General features: G+C 40.8%; 1 protein-coding gene across 6 annotated transcripts in view; it reads right to left on the bottom strand.

Moving 5' to 3' along the window:
* Positions 1–19043, bottom strand: part of corin (corin, serine peptidase) — a 186432-nt gene extending 167389 nt beyond the window's left edge. For 2 of the 6 annotated variants that reach the window (XM_072252756.1, XM_072252760.1), the window contains exons 1-2: positions 18938–19043; positions 16671–16821 (exon numbers count right to left, since the gene is read on the bottom strand). In XM_072252756.1, coding sequence (XP_072108857.1) covers positions 16671–16821; positions 18938–19006 — 220 coding nt within the window. In that variant the 5' untranslated portion in view covers positions 19007–19043. Of the gene's footprint in view, positions 1–4416; positions 4505–16670; positions 16822–17115; positions 17213–17775; positions 17860–18937 lie in introns of those variants that run through there. The other 4 variants (XM_072252758.1, XM_072252757.1, XM_072252762.1 and 1 more) reach the window with 4 other exon arrangements.
* Positions 19044–21239: the final 2196 nt, after the last annotated feature.

Raw genomic sequence — 21239 nt, 5'->3', positions numbered from 1 at the left:
CTCACAGTTTCTCTGCATGGAAAACATGGCAATCTCTTTCACGGAAGGTGATTTGAAAAAGTACTGTTTACAGTCGCATTCACTGATGAAGGACCTTCCGAATCGATTCAAGGATTGGAAATCGATCTGGAAATTCCGGACTGGGTAATTAACCCATTCTTTGCAAGATGGAAGAACAGGAAGAGAGCTTGCAAGAAGAAATTATTGAAACTCAGAATGATTAAGAAGCAAAAATGTTTTCAAAAATGTTGGCTGTTATAGTATATGGCTACACTGTCATACAAAGTTTCCTGGTCTTTGGAGAAAAGCCAGACTGCTCCTCATTGCTTTTCCATCCTCTTACCTTGTTGAAAGAGGCTTCAGTGCAGTGAATCACACACAATTGGACATTGTTATACATGGGGAATTAAGGTTTTTGCTGTCACAACGTGAACCAAATATTTCAACTCTTGCTCAAAACCATCAAGCTCAAGGATCACATTGATATCAAAGCTGTTGTACAGGGCACAGGTATTGTGTAAGCTAGGTTTAAAGACAAATAAAAAGTTAATGCAGAATCATTTTTCTCATGTTAGCATATGGAAGAACATGTTTTTACACTATGAAGGGACAGGGAAGTATACTGCACCTAAGAGGGGTGTTGGCAAATATGAAGGTCCTATAGGAGAGCGTTGGCAAGAATGAAAGTGATTTAGGGAGGTGTTGGGCTAAAAAAAAAAGGTTGGGAAATATGGCATTATATGAACTGTTTAAAAAGGCTGAAATCTTTCTGAAAGGATTGTGCCCAGGAATTAAATTTACTGCCATTTAGCAGGCACTTATGAGTCCTTAAAATTACATGCCAACCAGTATGTAATCAGATAGTTTAGATGACAAGACTAGGGACTTCTGCATGTTTAAGTAGAGGCAGTATACAATTTAGATTAGCCTTTTGATCAGCATGGAAATGCACGGATATTTCTTAAATTATAATGGGATATATAGTGTTGTGGCAAGACATTTCACACCATCTATTAGGCTTCTCCGCATATTTAACCTTCCAGATTTTTTTTTGCTTAACATGTCAGAGGGAGGTAAAATGGGTACCTCATTTGTGAGAACAGGACAAGCAACAGCATATCTCCTCCACCAACTATATCATAAGCCTACGAGGATGAACAAGCACCAGCCTACAATGGGGAAACTGGTGGTGCCGAGAGCCAGCAGCTTAAATTCCTGGGTATTATCTGAAGACTGTCCTGGGCCCAGCACTGGTAATCATAGGTGTAATCACAAAAAAGGCACACCTGCATCTTTATATACTTAGGAGGTTAAGGAGGTTTGCCTTACCTCAGGTTGTCATTGAACACTATCAGACTTCTACACATGTACTGGTGAAAGTACCTATCTAGTTGCATCATGCTCTGGCATGGCAATTTTTCTGCACAGAATGAAGCTGCAGAGAACTCAGTCCAATACATTGCAGGCACCTTCCTCCCCACCACTGATCGTATCAACAAGAGGTGCTGTCTCAAAAAGGCAACCCTCTGTCAAAGAACTACACATTGCAGGCCATGCCACCTTCTCATGGCTACCACTGGGCAGAAGATACAGAAGCTTGGAGAACCCACACCACCAGGTTCAAAATCTGCTACTTCCCTTCAACCATTCGATTTTTGAACCAAATGGCAATCTAATCTCCACAGCACTGTGACCAGTTTGACCACCCTGCACGAAAATGGGCTTCGTGGGTCTTTTTTTTGTTCTAACTGCAGTCTTTCTGATAAAGAAAAATGGGTATGAATTAAGTTTAATTTATGTTTTTCCTGTGAATGCTGCGCACGTGTGCCTGTGATGCTGCTGCAAGTAGGCTTTTCAATGTACCTGTGTACACATGACACTTACGCATTTGACAATAAACGTGACTTTGCAAGATGTCTAGGGCAAGCAAAGTCAACTTATACTGTGAACTGAGTAAACAGAAAATAGTCAATACACACAATGCAGTTCAATGCTGAGTTAGATTTCGAGACACTATTATAGTATGGAGGGGTGCAAGTTGGAGTACAGATTCTAAATTATTGAACAGTCACATTTCTGCCATTGCGAATCCGTGTAATGAGCAGACAATTTTTATTGTACTGATTATTCTCAGCTCTAGAAACACAGAGCAAGGCCATTCAATTTGTTGTAATTGTGTTGGATCAATTCCTTGTCTTCTGTCAGATTTGTTCCAGATTAGCCAAAGTCCAATCCCATCCTCCCATTCTTGGTTTATCCTCATTTCTTCTTAACCTATGTATATTTGCTCCACAATCTTTTCTTAAAACTGCAATGGTCTCAGCTTCTCCCGAGTGAAAGTTCCCACACACATCTTGAAGATGTACTGATATTTTAATTGCTTGTTATAAATATCCCTCATTATAATTTGGGTGGGAAAAAAACATCAAAAAGAGCTTTTAGAGATGTGAGAGAGAAGTTTCAGGCGTACAAAGAAATAAGGAGGGGGAAATGGGACTGATAATAAGAGCATAGTGCAACAAAAATCACAAACATTGCTGAGCTCTTTACTTAACTTCCAAATGGCCCAAATTTTATATCGTTGCCACAATTGTTCAGCACAAGGAATGCGGGGACATCTATTTAGAATAAGAAAATACTCCAATTTGCCTTTATATCAATAAACTTGAAGTTGAAAAGAAGCATTTAACTGTTCATCTAAGGGATCGCTAAAAACCAGTGCAAAACAACAAATAACAATCAAATGACTATGGAGTGTTTGCTAGAGGATTCTACAATTATCAAATAAAGTTATACAATTCTTAGAATAGGACCTTTGTCAAACTAGATCAGATATGTGGTCACTCACTCTCCACGATGTTCTCTCCTCGCTCCAGGGTGCCGGACTCTGTCACTATTCTGTTACTCGGTCAATTTAAATGGATAGACTGAAAAGACAGGGTGTCGGGATCTGGGTCAAGACTGATTTTGTTCGTTCTTGATGGTGGTCACTCCTCTCTCTCTATAGTGCTGAGGCTATGAAGACTACCCTGGCTGTGTGCTCCATGCCCGCTAATATGATGGACCAATAAGCGAGGCTTTGGGCTGCTCCGGAGTTCACATCTGAGGACTCAATTTCTGGTTCAGATCATTTATAGCTCACTTCAATTGCCTGCATGATTTTGTGCTTTTTTTCTTTCTCTTGTATATCAGGCAGGATACTTGGTAGTGTAGAGGAGCAGAGGGATCATGGGGTACATGTCCACAGATCCCTGAAAGTTGCCTCACAGGTAGATAGGGTAGTTAAGAAAGCTTATGGGGTGTTAGCTTTCATAAGTCGAGGGATAGAGTTTAAGAGTCGCGATGTAATGATGCAGCTCTATAAAATTCTGGTTAGGCCACACTTGGAGTACTGTGTCCAGTTCTGGTTGCTTCACTATAGGAAGGATGTGGAAGCATTGGAAAGGGTACAGAGGATATTTACCAGGATGCTGCCTGGTTTAGAGAGTATGCATTATGATCAGAGATTAAGGGAGCTAGGGCTTTACTCTTTGGAGAGAAGGAGGATGAGAGGAGACATGATAGAGGTGTACAAGATAATAAGAGGAATAGATAGAGCGGATAGCCAGCGCCTCTTCCCCAGGGCACCACTGCTCAATACAAGAGGACATAGCTTTAAGGTAAGGGGTGGGAATTTCAAGGGGGATATTAGAGGAAGGTTTTTTACTCAGAGCGTGGTTGGTGCGTGGAATACACTGCCTGAGTCAGTGGTGGAGGCAGATACACTAGTGAAGTTTAAGAGACTACTAGACAGGTATATGGAGGAATTTAAGGTGGGGGTTATATGGGAGGCAGGGTTTAAGGGTCGGCACAACAGTGTGGGCTGAAGGGCCTGTACTGTGCTGTACTGTTCTATGTCTATTTTCTATGCATTGGTATTTTATTTTTATTGCTATTCATACTTATTTCCTTTAATTGGGTTCGTTCAGGTTTCTTGCTTAGTGGCTACATGTGAGAAAGCAAATCTCAAGGTTGTATAATTTATACATTCTTTGATAATAAATGTACCTTGAATCTTGAATCTTTGAATATGTTGTTCTGTATTACCTTTAACTCAATAGAAATACTGGCCATTCCTAACTTCAAACTTCTTGCAACAACTAAGCACTCATGTCAATGGCTGATTAACTTATCCAACTCAAATTGTATTCATCTTCAGAACTTCCTCCTGTTCTACAATTGTCTCTAAAAGTACTTAAAGAGAATCTAGCTAGCCTGGAGATAGAAATCCAATGAACTGTGCTTTAGAATCTTCTGCAGGTTAGACACAAAAGCATTAGTTAAAATTGTGGCGGTTAATGCTAGCTGCCTAAACAACAGAAACGACAGTATCTGCCAAACACTCTTCTTTAGGAAATGATTATCTTCCATTCTTACCTTTCTTCCTAGGCACTTCCTCCTTTGTCCACCATTACCTTTTCATCTGTGTACATTCATTCCATCTCCAAAATACGGATCATAGTTTCACGCTCTTTCTTTGTTAATAATGTTACTACATTCAGTGACTGCGGATAAAATTGGATACCATGTCACTAACTGTAATTTTGCCTCAATATCCTACTGTATGTGTGGGCATAAATCAGCTCACTAATATATATTAATGAAGTTCTATGTGTTCTAATGGTTCCTTAAATGTATACAGCTACATAAGAAGCTTTTACAAAGGAATGCCTTTTTGATATTTATTTAAATCTTCTGCTTGGCAGCCTTTCTTTCTACTTGGTAAATGGTTGAGAATGCACCTAAACAACTTCACAAATGATTTTTGTTAAAATAAATACTTTCAAGGCGGGCACTGAAAAGATCCCACCTTTGGAATCTAGCGTAGCAGAGTAGGTCAAAAGTTTCTCCTTTTTATTGGTAATAATGGATTCCACTTGGAGCTTTTTTTATTTAAAATTAATATCAGTCCATCAGCTAAAGGCAAGCTCTAGTTTGCCACTAACTGACCAGCAGAACTTTTTGCACGATGGGGGGAGGCACATCAGGAATAAAAAATTGAATGATTTTATATCCAGTATGATCCAATAGATTTACACTGATTCTAAACAGGGTATCATTCTATTAATAATACCAACATCATTTGTTTTCACAAGCATTGCACATTGGTTTTTTTTTCCCTCTTGTGCCCAAATGCCATAGAGTATGAGGATCAATATAAAACTGTCCAAAGTGGGAAATACGATGACATCATCCAACCACTATCACTTTTAGAACCCAGCCAGTGATTTGTGAGCATTGTTCAAGCAAATCAGTTAGCAGAAGGTCAAGGGGTTGCTGACTCTGGCAGTCATAATGTGGAGCTAAGCTGGAAGTAAGTAATTAGACATGTTTTCATAAAGGAGGCTCAATATTGTGCTGACAGGGTCTAGAAACAGTGCCCCCCCCATACATACATACACAAAAAAACCCAAAAAAATGAAGATTTCTCTTTTCTTTTTGTTCAACTACCTAATACTTGTACTAAATATTCAGTGGATTTAGCATAGGATCTAAGATGCCCCCTGATACACTGTTAATTAAGGTCTTACTGGAAACTGCTGGGAACCAAATCACTGAGAAGCAATCAGAAAAGAGATTGTGTCTAGGAATAAAAAGGAAATAGGACTAGAACCACAATACCATATCTTTCAGCTATAAGAGACCATAAAACATAGGAGCAGAATTAGGCCACTCAACCTATCAAGTCTGCTCCGCTATTCCATCATGGCTGATCCCAGATCCCATTCAACCCCATACACCTGCCCTCTCACCATATCTCTTGACGCCCCAACCAATCAGGGATCTATCAACTTCCACTTTAAATATACCACGGTCTGTGGCAGAGCATTCCACAGATTCACTACTCTTTGGCTCAAAAAAATTCCTCCTCACTTCTGTTCCAGAAGATTGCCCCTCAGTTTTGAGGCTGTGCCCTCTAGTTCTGGATATCCCATCAGAGGAAATATCCACCCCATATTCACCTGGTTCTTCCAACATTTGGTAGGTTTCAATGAAATCCCCAAAAATTTTTCGAAATTCCAGTGAGTACAGGCTCAAAGCTGCCAGACGCTCCTCATATGTTAACCCCTTCATTCCTGGAATCATCGTCGTGAATCTTCTCAGGACTCTCTCCAATGACAATTCATTCTTTCTGAGATAAGGGACTAAAAACTATTGACAATACTCCAAGTGCAGCCTGACTAGTGCCTTATAAAGGCTCAGCATCATTTCCTTGCTTTTATATTCTATTCCCCTTGAAATAAATGGCAACATTGCATTTGCCTTCTTTACCACAGACTCAACCTGTAAATTAACCTTCTGGGAATCTTGCACAAGGACTCCAAAGTGCCTTTGCACGTCTGATGTTTGAATTTTCACCCCATAATTGTCTGCCCATTTAGATTATAATAAGTACACAGATTGTGCAGGATTCTCTGTGGTCATTCCTTTAAAAAATCAAGTATACTGTTCTGGATGCTGTTGGGTGGGATGATCTGGCACTAGAATTACAGTGGGGAAGAGTGAAAGCAAACAGGGTTCTAGTGCTAGGGGACTCAATAGTTAGGGGGACAGACAAAAGATTCTGCGGCCACAAAGGGGACTCCACAATGGTACGGTGCCTCTCTGGTGACAGACTCCATAACAGTACATAACAAACAAATGATTGTCTTCTGGCATCCCTGAGTGTTTTATGGAAATCATCTCTCAATTTCATGTAAGGGTAGGGTCACTGATTTGAACTTCACACTCCTGGATGGCGGTGGTGTTCTCATGTGATTGCTACCCCTGTCCTTCATGATGGTAGAGATTACAGATTTGCAAGATGCTATCGGTAATTAAAGTGAGCAAATACAGTGCAGCAAATATCAGTCATGGTATATGAGGTGATACCTGAATATCAATGGATGTTCTTATTCAATGTACTGATTACTTCAAAACTCTTCAAAATCACTAGCAATCACTTCAAAACTCAATAAAAATTATATTTTAAAAAAATGTACTGAAAACCTTGTTCAAGAGAAGCACTGAATAAATGTTTTACTTCCCCAAAGGCACTTGGGGCCAAAAGTTTATATGACGTTGTTTAGACAAAGCAACACAGTGAATAATAGAAACATAATGAGATAACAGCAGTGAAAATGGAATAAAGATGTTTAGTTTACATTACCTGGTTTAGCACCTTCAAGCAATATCAGAAAAGAAAATTTTTAAATTCAGTGGAAAACTCAACAGGCCAGAAGGTATAGACCTGCAAAGAGCTGAGGGTGGATTTGGGGTGGTATCCAGCAGTGGCTTAGGGGAGCCAGGTTACTATGTAAGACAAACTCTTCATTTAACAATATATGAATAAGTAGAAGGGCACTTGGCCCCCCACACTAGCACTACCGTTAAATAAAATCAGAAATCATCTTTTACCTTAGCTTCACATTCGACACTAACCTCCTGTCCATCAATACTATTAAATTCGATTTACGATATCGGAACTCAGATCTGCATATGCATTTGTGTTTACACCCCTTTAAAATGAAATTAGCATTGAACCAACTAAAATATCAAAACTAATAAAATTTGGATGATGCAGCTGAAATTATTAAACAAGTTATGACCCAGTGGCATCATGCTCAACAAGGCCATCTCCTGAATATATAGACAATCCTGGCTGTCGACAGGAAAGAAAAAAATTACACATTTATGAAGAAAATTCAGAAGTATACTCCTGATATAGGAAAAGAAAGCAGCAAATATGTGCAGAATGAGATTGTAACATCCCAATAAAAGTAATCAGATAAATGATGAAATGACATCCTAGAAATTCTTCGGCATACATTGACGAGCACCATGGTAATTCTGATCAAGGTCATTGAGGGGTAATGTTATAATATGCATCAAAGACAATGTACTTTGTGTGTTTCAATGGCCAATTCTAGCCCATCTATAAAATCCATAGCATCAGAGAGCAGGTCACATAGCATAGAAGCAAACCATTCATTCCATCACATGCATGCTGACCAGTGTGCATCCATCCAAATCAATATCACCTCTTGCCTCATACCTAGGTGATTTAACTGCTTGTCTAGGCTCTGAAATGCTGCCAGTGGCTGTGCTTTCATCACCCTCTCCAGCTACGCTTGCAGACTAGTGTGGTAGTCAACCAGCCAAAGTTCAGTTGCGAGTTTGAAGAACCGAGATTGCTGCAGCCATGTTTCTGTGAACAGGACTACCTGGCCAGTTTTCTACGTTGTTGGATAGTTGTCAGTTTTGCAACTGCACAGGGACTATCTTGGCCAGAGGCATAGCTAAGCCTGACTGCAGTTCCATAGAACCATATATAGAATGTAGCTGGTCTCATAACCATTAACCTAAATATGGACTAAATGCTGAATTCCCGAGACAAGGTAAAAGTGACTTCCCTTAACAACTGGACAGTATTTGACTGAGCTTGAAATCAAGGAGAAAACACTGATTGTTAATTTCACACCTCATAGAGCAGACAATGATTATTGGAAGTCAATCACTCCAGCCCCAATGTGCTGTTGTAGGAGATACTCAGAGCAGCATCCAAGCTGCAACTCTCTTCACTAATTTCATTTATTTCAGTGGCTTGAAACTAGAACTAGACAATAGCCAGGAATGTGATGACAGGTGGTATGTATTATTTAAACCTTGGATGTGCCAGACAATGACCATTTCCAAAAAGACAGACACCAGGATACCATTAATTGGTATTGCCATAACCAGACATCACACATTAACAACTATGGGTAGTGACTAGTGACCAGAAACTTAACTGACAACTGCATAATTACCACAGACACAAGAGCAGATCAGGAACTGTCCTCTCCAAGTGACTTACCTATCTTTCCATAATCTGCATGGCAAAATTCAGAGTGTGATGGAGTACTCTTCACTTGCATAGAAGAGGACAACTTCAATAATTCTCAAGGTGTTAAGCAAACCCAGAGCAAAGCAAGCTACTTACCTGATACCTCCATAAACATCCATTCCCTCCACCAACAGCATATACTGGTTCTAGGAGTATCACCTATCACATGTGCTGCAACTATTCACCCAGACTATTCCAACAGAACCCTCCAAGCCCATGATCTTTACCTCAGAGAAGGACAATAGCAGCAGGGACATGGAAGCACCAGCACCTCCAAGTTGAACTGTCTGAATCTAAAATAGATCACTGCCACTGGGTCAAAATCCCAAAGCTCCTGGTCCAATAGCACATCACCACCTGCTCAAAGACTGCTAGTGATGAGCAAAAAATGCCGGCCTTGCCAGCAAAGCCTCAATGCAAAACAAATTAACAAATGGCAAAAAGATGTAATCTTCACTTCATTTACATTTTCAGATTAGATGTAAAGATTCTAAATAGTTTTAAGCTTTTAGACAGAATTTTAGAACCTTGCTGGATGCTCGAAATAAAACATACCAAGCGATCTGCTTTGTCAAAGCAAAAGATGTAATAAGAAATCACAACATTGTCATCAATTAAATCATATGAGAAACTTCAGCAAATAAACGGTATTTACAGGAAAAACATTTTCAGAAATAGAAATTATTTTTATAGCAAACTTCAAAACAGCTTGCACCAAGAAAGAGCTATGGTAGAAAACAAATTGGAAACAAACTGAAGCGATAATAAGAACATAAGAAATAGGAGCAGGAGTAGGCCATCTGGCCCATCAAGCCTGCCCCGTCATTCAATAAGATCATAGCTGATCTGTCCGTCATGGCAAACTCAGCCCCATCTACCTGCCTTTTCCCCATAACCCTTAATTCCCCTACTATGTAAAAATCTACCTAACCATATCTTAAATATATTTAGTGAAGCAGCCTCAACTGCTTCCATGGGCAGAGAATTCCACAGATTCACCACTCTCTGGGAAAATCAGTTTCTCCTCATCTCCGTCCTAAATCTTCTCCCCGAATCTTGAGGTCCCCTAGTTCTAGTCTCACCTACCAATGGAAACAACTTTCCTACTTGTATCCTATCTAACCCTTTCAAAATTTTGTATGTTTCTATAATGTCCCCTCTCATTCTTCTGAATTCCAGAGAGTATAGGCCCAAGCAACTCAATCTCTCCTCGTTAGTTAACCCCCTCATCCCTGGAATCAACCTGGTGAACCTCCTCTGCACTGACTCCAAAGCCAGTATATACTTCTCAAATATGGAGACCAGAACTGCACACAGTACTCCAGGTGCGGCCTCACCAGTACCCTGTATAGTTGCAGCATGACCTCCCTGCTCTTGAATTCAATCCCTCTAGCAATGAAGGCCAACATTCTGTTTGCTTTCTTAATAACTTGCTGTACCTGCAAGCCAACTTTTTGCGATTCGTGAACAAGCGCTCCCAAGTCCCTCTGCACAACAGAATGCTGCAGTCTTTCACCATTTAAATAATAATCTGCTCTTCTATTATTCCTTCCAAAGTGGATGATCTCACATTTACCAACGTTGTATTCCATCTGCCAGACCTTGGCCCACTCACTCAACCGACCTATATCCTTCTGCAGACTCTCCATATCCTCTGTACAATTTGCTTTTCCACTCAGTTTAGTGTCACCAGCAAATTTTGCTACACTACACTCAGTCCCCTCTTCCAAATCATCAATGTAAATGGTAAACAGCTGCGGGCCCAGCACCAACCCCTGCAGCACCCCACTCACCACTGACTGCCAACCAGAGAAACACCCATTTATACCAACTCTCTGCCTTCTATAGGTTAACCAATCCACTATCCATGCCAATACACTTCCTCCAACTCCATGTATCCGTATCTTATTTATAAGTCTCTTGTGTGACACCGTATCGAACACCTTCTGGAAATCCAAGTATACGACATCCACCTGTTCCCCTCTATCCACTGCACTCATTATGTCCTCAAAGAACTCCAGTAAGTTTGTCAAACAGGACCTGCCCTTTCTGAAACCATGCTGCCTCTGTCTGATGGAATCGCTCCTTTCTAAATAGTACACTATTTCTACCTTAATGACAGCTTCAAGCATTTTCCCGACTACAGATGTTAAGCTAACTGGCCTATAGTTGCCCGTCTTTTACCTACATCCTTTTTTAAAAAGTGGTGTGACATTTGCTGCCTTCCAATTCTCCAGGACCTCCCCAGAGTCTAGAGAGTTTTGATGAATAATTACCAACGCATCTACTATAACTTCCGCCAATTCCTTCAGCACCCTGGGATGCATCCCATCAGGATCAGGGGACTTATCTACCTTCAGGCCCTCTAGTTTGCTCATCACTATCTCTTTAGTGACAGTGATTTTATCGAGGTCTCCACCTCCCATTCCATCCATAACATCCTTCTTTGGCATATTAGATGTGCCCTCCACCATGAAGACTGACACAAAATAATCGTTCAATGCCTCAGCCATTTCCTTATCACCCAATATCAATTTCCCCTTCTCATCTTCCAAGGGACCTACGTTGACTTTAGCCACCCTCTTCCACTTTATATATTTATAAAAACTTTTGCTATCTATTTTTACATTTTATGCTAATTTACTTTCATATCTTTCCTTTCCTTATTTCTTGTTTATTTGTTCTCTGTTGCTTTTTAAAGTTTTCCCAATCCTCCAGTCTCCCACTACTCTTTGTGACTTTGTACATGAGCTTTTAATTTAATGCTATCTTTTATTTCCTTAGTTATCCAAGGCTGGCTCTCCCACATTTATCATGAGAGAAATTCTACCATATTAATTAAGACCCATCTACTATCCTGAGAGGCAGGATTTATGAACATTTGATGAGGCATAATATGATTAGTCAGCATAGCTTTGTCAAAGGTTGGTCGTGCCTTACAATCCTGATTGAATTATTTGAAGATGTGACTAAACACATTGATAAAGATAGAGCAGTAAATGTAGTGTATATGGATTTCAACAAGGCATTTGATAAGGTACCCCATGTAAGACTTATTGAGAAAGAACAGAGGCATGGGATCCAAGGGGACCTTGCTTTGGCTTGGCTTGCCCACAGAAGGCAAAGAGTGGTTGTAGGTGGGTCATATTCTGCATGGACATCAGTGACCAGTGGTGTGCCTCAGGGATCTGTTCTGGGATCCCTACTCTTCGTGATTTTTATAAATAACCTGGATGAGGAAGTGGAGGGATGAGTTAGTAAGTTTGCTGATTACACAAAGGTTGGGGGTGTTGTGGATAGTGTGGAGGGCTGTCAGAGGTTACAGCAGGACATCGATAGGATGCAAAACTGAGCTGAGAAGTGGCAGATGGAGTTCAACCCAGATAAGTGTGAGGTGGTTCATTTTGGTAGGTCAAATATGATGGCAGAATATAGTATTAATAGTATAAAGGCAGTGTGGAGGATCAGAAGGATCTTGAGGTCTGAGCCCGTAGGACACTCAAAGCAGTTGCGCAGGTTGACTCTGTGGTTAAGAAGGCATACGGAGTATTGGCCTTCATCAACTGTGGGATTGAGTTCAAGAGCCCAGATGTAATGTTACAGCTATATAGGACCCTGGTCAGAACCCACTTGGAATACTGTGCTCAGTTGTGATCACCTCACTTACAGGAAGGATGTGGAAACTAAAGAAATGGTGCAGAGGAGATTTACAAGGCTGTTGCCAGGATTGGGGAGCATGCCTTATGAGAATAGGTTGAGTAAACTTGGTCTTTGCTTCTTGGAGCAACGGGAGATGAGAGGTGACCTGATAGAGGTGATAATGAGAGGCATTGATCATGTGGGTAGTCAAAGGCTTTTTCCCAGGGCTGAAATGGCTATCATGAGAGGGCACAGTTTAAAGGTGTTTGGAAGTAGGTACAAAGGAGATGTCAGGGGTAGGTTTTTTTTTTAAAACGCAGAGAGTGATGAGCGCATGGAATGGGTTGCCAGCAACGGTGGTGGAGGCAGATACAACGGGGTCTTTTAAAAGACTCTTGGATAGGTACATAGAGCTTAGAAAAATAGAGGACTATGGGTAACCCTAGGTAATTTCTAAATTAAGTACATGTTCAGTGCAGCATTGTGGGCTGAAGGGCATGTATTGTGTCGTAGGTTTTCTATGTCCTATGTTTCTAAATCCCCAGGGCCTGACAAGGTGTTCCCTCAGACCCTTTGGAAGGCAAGTACGGAAATTGCCAGGGCCCTAGCAGAGATATTTAAAACATCCTAAGTGACAGGTGAGGTACCAGAGGATTGGAAACCAGCCAATGTTCCTCCACTGTTCAAAAAAGGGTCTAAACATAAACCAGGACATTATAGACCAGTGAGTCAACATCTGTTGTGGGAAAGTTACTAGAAGGTATTCCAAGGGATCAGATATACAAGTATTTGTATAGACATGGACTGATTAAGGATAGTCAGCATGTCTTTGTGCGTGGTAGGTCATGTCTAACCAATCTTACAGAGTTACCAGGAAAGTGGATGAAGGCAAGGAAATGAATGTTGACTACATGGACTTTAGTAAGGCATTTGACAAGGTCCCGCATGGGAGGCTGGTCAAAAAGTTTCAATTGCTCGGCATTCAGGATGAGGTAGTAAATTGGATTGGATATTGGCTTTAGGGAAAAAGTCAGAGAGTGGTAGTAGAGGGTTGCCTCTCTAACTGGAGGCCGGTGACGAGTGGAGTGCCACGGGGATCAGTGCTAGGTCATTGTTTGTCATCTACATCAATGATCTGGAGGATAATACGGCTAAGTGGATCAGCAAATTTGTGGATGACACCAAAATTGGGGGTGTAGTGGACAGTGAGGAAGACTGTCATGGCTTGCAGAGGGATCTGCATCAGCTGGAAAAATGGGCTAAAAAATGGCAGATGGAATTTAATGCAGACGTGCAATTTTGTCACACTTCAGTAGGACTTACACAGTGAATGATCAGGCACTGAGGAGTGTGGTAGAACAAAGGGATCTGGGAATACAGGTACATAATTTGTTGAAAGTGGTGTCACAGGTAAATAAGGTTGTAAAGAAAGCTTTTGACACATTGGCCTTCACAAATCAAAGTACTGAGTACAGGACATGGGATGTTACGTGGAAGTTGTTTAAGACATTGGTGAGGCCTGATTTGGAGTATTGGGTGTAGTTTTGGTCACCTACCCACAGAAAAGATGTAAATAAGGGTGAAAGAGTACAGATAAAATTTACAAGGATGTTGCCGGGTCTGGAGAACCTGAGTAACAAGGAAAGATTGAATAGGTTAGGTCTGTGTTCTTTAGAATGTAGAATATTGAGTGAAGAGTTGATACAGGTATACAAAATTATGAGAGCATTGGTAAGGTAAATGCAAGCAGGCTTTTTCCACTGAGGTTGGGTGGGAGTACAACCAGAGGTCATGGGTTAAGGGTGAAAGTGACAAGTTGAAGGGGAACATAAAGGGAAAATTCACTCAGAGGGTCATGAGAGTGTGGAAAGAGTTACCAGCGCAAGTGGTGCATGTTAGCTCGATTTCAATGTACTGTAGGGGTATGGAGGACTACGGTCACATTTGACCACAGACCAGTTGGAGCAAACTGACTTATTGAACTAATGGTAGTTCAATAAGGAGTTTAATAGAATAGAGGGAACTAGAAGTACAAGCGCATAGTTTGTTGAAAGCAAAGTCATAGACAGACAGAGCACTATGAAAGATATAAGGCATGCTGGTCTTCATCAGTCAGAGCATTGAGTATAGGAGTTAGAACATTATGTGGTAATTGTAAAAGCCAGTGGAACTGCACTTGGAGTAACATGTATACTTTTAGTCAATGTGTTAAAGGAAAGATGTGGTTAAATTGCAAAAAAATGCAAAAAAGACTTACAAGGATTTTAGAAACCATAGAAACTACAGCACAGAAACAGGCCTTTTGGCCCTTCTTGGCTGTGCCGAACCATTTTCTGCCTAGTCCCACTGACCTGCACACGGACCATATCCCTCCATACACCTCTCATCCATGTATCTGTCCAATTTATTCTTAAATGTTAAAAAAGAACCCGCATTTACCACCTCATCTGGCAGCTCATTCCATACTCCCACCACTCTCTGTGTGAAGAAGCCCCCCCTAATGTTCCCTTTAAACTTTTCCCCCCTCACCCTTAACCCATGTCCTCTGGTTTTTTTTCTCCCCTTGCCTCAGTGGAAAAAGCCTGGATTTTGCCAGGACTAGAAGGCCTGTGTTATGGGAAGAAATTGGGCAGGCTACATCTCTATTCTTTGGAACATAGGAGAATGAGGGGCAACTTTATGGAAGTGGTTAAGATTATGAGATGCATAGATAAAGTGGATGGTAACAGTCCTTTCCCAACGGTAGGGAAGTCCTGAAGTGACTCTATGACTTTATGTTGAAATCACAAGCTATCCACTAAATTTCCATTTCAAAGGAATGGGAGGTAACTAGATATGGAGGAGGGAGTGTTTAAAAGAGAGGAGAGCCAGCCATTTTTTCTCAGAGCAGCAACAGCTAATACCAGAGGTCATCCTTTTCAACTGAGGGGATGAACAGTCAGGGGAGGTTTCAGAGGCAGTTTTTTTATATAACAGAGTGGTAAGAGTCTAAAACACTGCAGGGTTGGTAGCACATGCTGATACATTAGCTACATTTAACAGACTCGTAGATGGGTACGTGGTTGAAAGAAATAAGTTATGATTATGTAGGAGGGAAGGATTGGATTGATCATGGTGTACATTTAAAGGTTGGCACAACATCATTGGCCAAAGTTCTAGGATCTAGATATACTTCTGTATTCTGTTAGAAAATTGCTCCATCACTGCTTTTCTTTTTAACATCTTGGCATGTAACCTTAACAATGTCTAAAACAATAAATGATGTTTCAAAGCAGAGTTCAATAAGGGACTGGTAACTTTCCAAAACAACTGTGTAACATCCAATGACAACTTCTGTCTCCTTCTGCTGATTGGAAATGGGATTATTCATCTATCAAGCTGATGCCCAATTTTTCCTATTCAAAGGAAACATCCCTGAAAAGAATATTTCTACATGTCAGAATGTTACATTAAATAGTGTAGGTAGTTTTTTGCGTTGTGTTGTTCATTGTGTTGCAAGATTATAGGGCATATTAGAGTCGCCTACTACATCTACAGGTCAATGCTACCGATGCTCCGACATACACTAGAAGCAGTTTCGAAACAATGAAAATAGAGACACCGTGTACGTAATGAAATACATCACAGCAGAAAGCGCAGATGCAATACGAGGATACACGGGGTCTTATTTTGTCGGTTCGGGTCTATGTTGACGGATTCATTTCGAGCAGACACCAGTCCGGTGTCAATACAGGAATCAGCTTTGTTTATCCCGATTATCCAACTATTTTTACTGCCTGGCTGGATCCTCATTGTGGGACATGAGTAACTAAACTCATTAAGACTCTCCAAGTATGAGCCACAATATCGACTGACTGAAAACTTTCAGAGAATGTTCACTCCCTCAGTTCCCTGGTATTACTTAATTAACATTTGAACCACCAGTTCATAGTGTGAGGACCTTCGGACATTCCAGCACATCATAGCCAAACGTAGCAACTGACATTTCATTACTTAACGTGCTAGTTAATTTAGAAAGCGGTGTGCGCCAGTGACATTATGGTAAAGTGACTCAGAAAGATCAAAATATCACAAGTACGAACAAACACATCGACAGAGTCACCGACAAATACTAAAAACACCGTACCTAGAAATGCCAAAACGATGATCAGCACGCAGATGAAAGCGCAGACGCACGGAATGAGTATCATCGGTAAGTAGCGGAGGTGCTTGACTGATCCGAGCTTCTGTGGACAAGCAATCCCCGCGTTGCTTTCATCTGTCCCCGGCACCTGCTTCTGATGGAAAGAAGAGAGGCATCGTTAGCCCCCCGCGTTGGTGACCACAACTCACAAAACTACATTCAGAATCGCTGCGAAGTACGACAAGACATTCTGTTTAGAATTAATTTGCACGGAATCACCCCCAATTAGGGACAGTAGATGTCCGGGGGTGCAGGTTGTTTTTACAATACTAGATTAGTAAATGCTAGTTTCTAATACTGTACTGTACCGCGCCGTGGGAACTGTGCCTCTCCCACCCACTCCAAGAACTTCTCCCAATATTTAAACCGGACGCAAATTGTAAATGACCTGCGTGATCATAGGATCGGATGAAACAATACGTGGCCATGGCTTGTGCTTCATCCTCAAGGGAAATAATCTGCCTTCCTCAATTCGTAAAACTCACTCATTCGGAGCCAGCCGTCTATGCACCATTAAGTCGGTGTCGCCGCAAGGTCCTAATGCCACGGTTATTCTCCCCACTCTGACTCAATAACCTTCACCCGTTTTAGGAACGTCAGAAATAGCTTCAGCGGGCCATCGGTCGCTCAAACCCAACTTTAACTTTCAACTCAGATATAATTTTCCTGCCTCATCCTTTGCTTCCTTTAATATATATTTAAAAAATCAACTAGTGAGGGCATTGTTGGCTATTAAAAGTCACGCTGGTTAAATTCAGCTTCTGTGCATCAAACTGTGTTAACACCATGCATTGATATCTTTAGATAATTTTTCCACATGGATTGGAAGACTATACATATTTATGGCTTACCCATGTGCATTTCAAAGACGCAAATATTCATGATCAAGTATGCTTTGTTCAGGAACAAATCAGAATATTACGGCAGGACGCCGAGGGGAACCTGTCATTAACTCCCTCGGTCCCATTGCTGGCTATATTTAAACAGGTTTTTTTTTGTCTTCGGATCTTTCAATCTAGTAGTAAATTGACTAGAATTTGAAACATACCGTAAATTACGTTATGTTTAGCCTAGCGTCTGTTTGGATAACGAGGGTTGGATCAAAGGTCACATCTTTAACAGGAGAAGCCAAGCTAGACCACAACGCCAGGAAGGCTGTTTTCAGGGGCAGTCTTAGGTCGAGTTTGCGCTCCATACCACAAAAACTTCTGCAGAATGGGCACACGAGCAGAGACATTAAAACAGGGAAAATGATTAAAAGTTTCGGGGTTTACATCAAATGAACTGATGAAACTTTTCCTGACTGAAACGATTTTTCTCTGATAATGGGCGCGCACGATCATAACGGGCGGGTGTAAGTCCCCCAGATCAAAGCTTCAGAGAAGCTGTTAACTCCTGCATTTAATCGTCAGTGTTCAGTGAAGTATAACTAAAAATATGTTTCATAGAAACAACAGGAATAAAGAACCCCGGACACGACTCTGATTTCCGAGAGAAACAAAATCATTGTTGCCTTTATAAACCTGAAACTTTTCATGGTGCAAATTCCATGTTGACGCTAGCTTTATATTTCACAAAACTCGGCCCAATACCACAGAACATAAAGTGAAAATGAATGTCTATCCGCTCCGATTATTAAATTTCATTCTGGCGCAAATTTACGTACTGAAGCCGAACAATATCGACAAGCTACGGGAACATAACACTATTTGAAGCTGTCGTGAGAGAGTAACTCAAACCGCAGCACTGCCGGCAACAAGACTTAATTCAACAGTGCAATACAATCATTTAGAACTAAACCAAACTGGATACCATGAATCTTATTGCCTGCGCATTTCCTCCAAAATATTTTTAAAAGTTCACATTATTTCAATCTAACTCTTTAGCTTTAAACATATAACTCGCAATATACAATTTATACTTCAAAACGATTTGTATTTTTCTTTAAGATCTTGGCGTTCCTGGAAAAATTGTTCTTCCCTTCGGGAACATTTCAGGTAGTTGTCACAATTCGCTTAAGAAACTGCAAACCACTGAAACACAGCAAAAGACCGTTACGCCATACCGCTCTTTCCCAGTTCCGGTTAAATTATGGTTCCTGTTGAATTCCAGTGGAACAACAGGTATTGGCGGTAATAAAGCATATACGAAAGAAACCTGCTTTCTGGAGGGCAATGCAACCTGTCATTCTGGTGGTGCTAACAACTTACTCCGTTAGTGCTGACTTGCTGGTACTGCTCTTTAGGCTTAGCAGGAACGCCTTGTCGCTCTGACAACATTGTGAGATTGGCTGTGATCTACGATCCCCGTTTCCCTCTTCCATCAGAGAGCATGAGAAGTCTCACTTCCACTCGTTTTTAATAGGCTCACGCCGAGCTCACAATATTTGCATTTCGATACGTAAAACAAAACAAACACCTCCCGCACCCTGACATTTACAACGCCTTAAAGCAACAGTGATCGAGAACAGCCTGAACCAGAGTAAATTGTATCCTGGTATGGGTTAAAAGCTAACACGTCCATGCGGCTAATGTTACTTTGTCAGAGGTTTACACGAACAAATGACACGGGCAAAGTTTGACGGATATTCAGAATTATAGAAGTTCAAAGATGAATGGTACTTTAATCAGGTGGAGATTGCGGGGTCTTCGTTTTCAGCACACACATGATCACCTTTTTATTCTGGATATTTAAGAATAAGAAAGGCAATGATGGAATGGTACTTGCTCCAGCACTTCTAATTCATTGGAAATAACATGACCCTCCAAACCAGAGTGTTAGTTTCAGTTTCATTCATAGGTTGCCACACCAAAGCATTACAGAGGGAGCTCCACACTGCTATCCGAGGAGATTGCTTCCTCGAGGGGTGTACAATATATACCACAACAGAATTCAAAATCAGAATTTCCGCTTATTGTTGCTGACATTTGTCGAAAAATTCCGCTGGTTTGCGACAGTACAGTCCAAGACATAAAAAATTATTACATGTTACAAAAACAAAATCATTATTACTTTGTGGGATTTAAATGCACATGCTTTTGCTGCTATTTTTCAGAAATACTTAATTGGCTGGAAAACACTTCAGGTTATCCCAACGTTGTCAAAGAATTAAATGCATTTTGCTTTTCTATGGTTATGTTCTATAGTGTGTGTTAATTACTCTTTAAAAATGTGTTGAGAACCAAGCATTCTGAAGAGGTGCTCAATGAATGACATTTTGATCAACTACTAATATTCTAGGCTTCCCGTTATATTTGCCTATGCTATTATTTTTTGTTATTAAAATTGACTTGTGTTTTTTATGATTAAGCAGTATGACATAATTATTCATTCTATAATCAAAGGGTCAGCCTGGTACATTGATACTATGGTTGCCCCTGTATCAGGAAGTTGTTGCTTTAAGTCCTATTCCAAGACTTCAATCTTATTTAGTATCTACCTCTGTGCTACTTCACAAGAAGTAGTAACATTCAGTATGCAACTTAGGAACAAATGCCATAATTTAGTACCCAATCCAGCCATCTCTCGTGTTCCTTTGCTCCAAATAGAAGAGCCCTCATCACTTTCCTTATAAGACATATTCTCTAATTCAGGCAACATTCTGACAAATCTCCTCTCTGAGGCTTCTACATCCTTCCTTCCACACGTGGCCAAGTACTTAAGGCGTTCGTCTAGTGATTTGAAGGTCACTAGTTCGAGCCTCAACTATGGCAGCATGTTTGTGTCCTTGAGCAAGGCACTTAATCACACATTGCTCTAGTCTGTGCAAGGAGTGGCCCCCCACACAAACTTCCAATCTGCGCTTTGTGAGGCATGAAAATGCCCGACATAGACCTCTCATGGTCTGAGTCGACGTTCCCTCCCCCTTCCTATAATGAGGCATACAAAACTGAACTCAGTCCACTAGCTAATGAAGGCCAGCATACCACATGTGTTCTAAACCACCCCATCAACATATGTGGCGATTTTGAAGGGTCTCTAAGCTTGGTCCCCAAGATCCCTCTGTTCCTCCACTCTACTAAGAATCCTGCCATTAAACATACTCTGCCTTCAAGTTTGATCTTCTAGTGTATCACTTCACCACAGATTTCCAGATTGAGCTCCATCTGCCACTTCCTTGCCCAATTCTACATGCTGTCTGCATCCTGCTGTAACCTACGACAACCTTCTACACTATCCACAACACCTCCAACCTTTGTGTATTCTGCAAACTTACTAATCCATTCCTCCACTTTGCAGTATCAATTTTTTTTATGATTTTACACAATACAAAAAGAAGCTATTTAACTTCCTATAACTGTTGAAGAAACAATTCTCCTCTTTCAGCACTTGCTCTGCAGATTATAGCTTTCATTGTCCATCCGTATTACATCCTCAAAAATTCAGTCATTAACTTCATTATTTATTAGTGAAACCGTACTAACTGATTCTTAAAGTAGATTTGAATAATTTGACTACCAAATTTAAACCAATTAATTACAGACCAATTAGAATATCTCTTCCTCACTTTCT

The sequence above is a fragment of the Mobula birostris genome, chromosome 3 (genome assembly GCF_030028105.1).
Source record: "Mobula birostris isolate sMobBir1 chromosome 3, sMobBir1.hap1, whole genome shotgun sequence".
NCBI lineage: Eukaryota > Metazoa > Chordata > Chondrichthyes > Myliobatiformes > Myliobatidae > Mobula > Mobula birostris.
The sequence above is the reverse complement of the archived record's forward strand: the minus strand, read 5'-3'. Positions and strand labels throughout refer to the sequence as shown.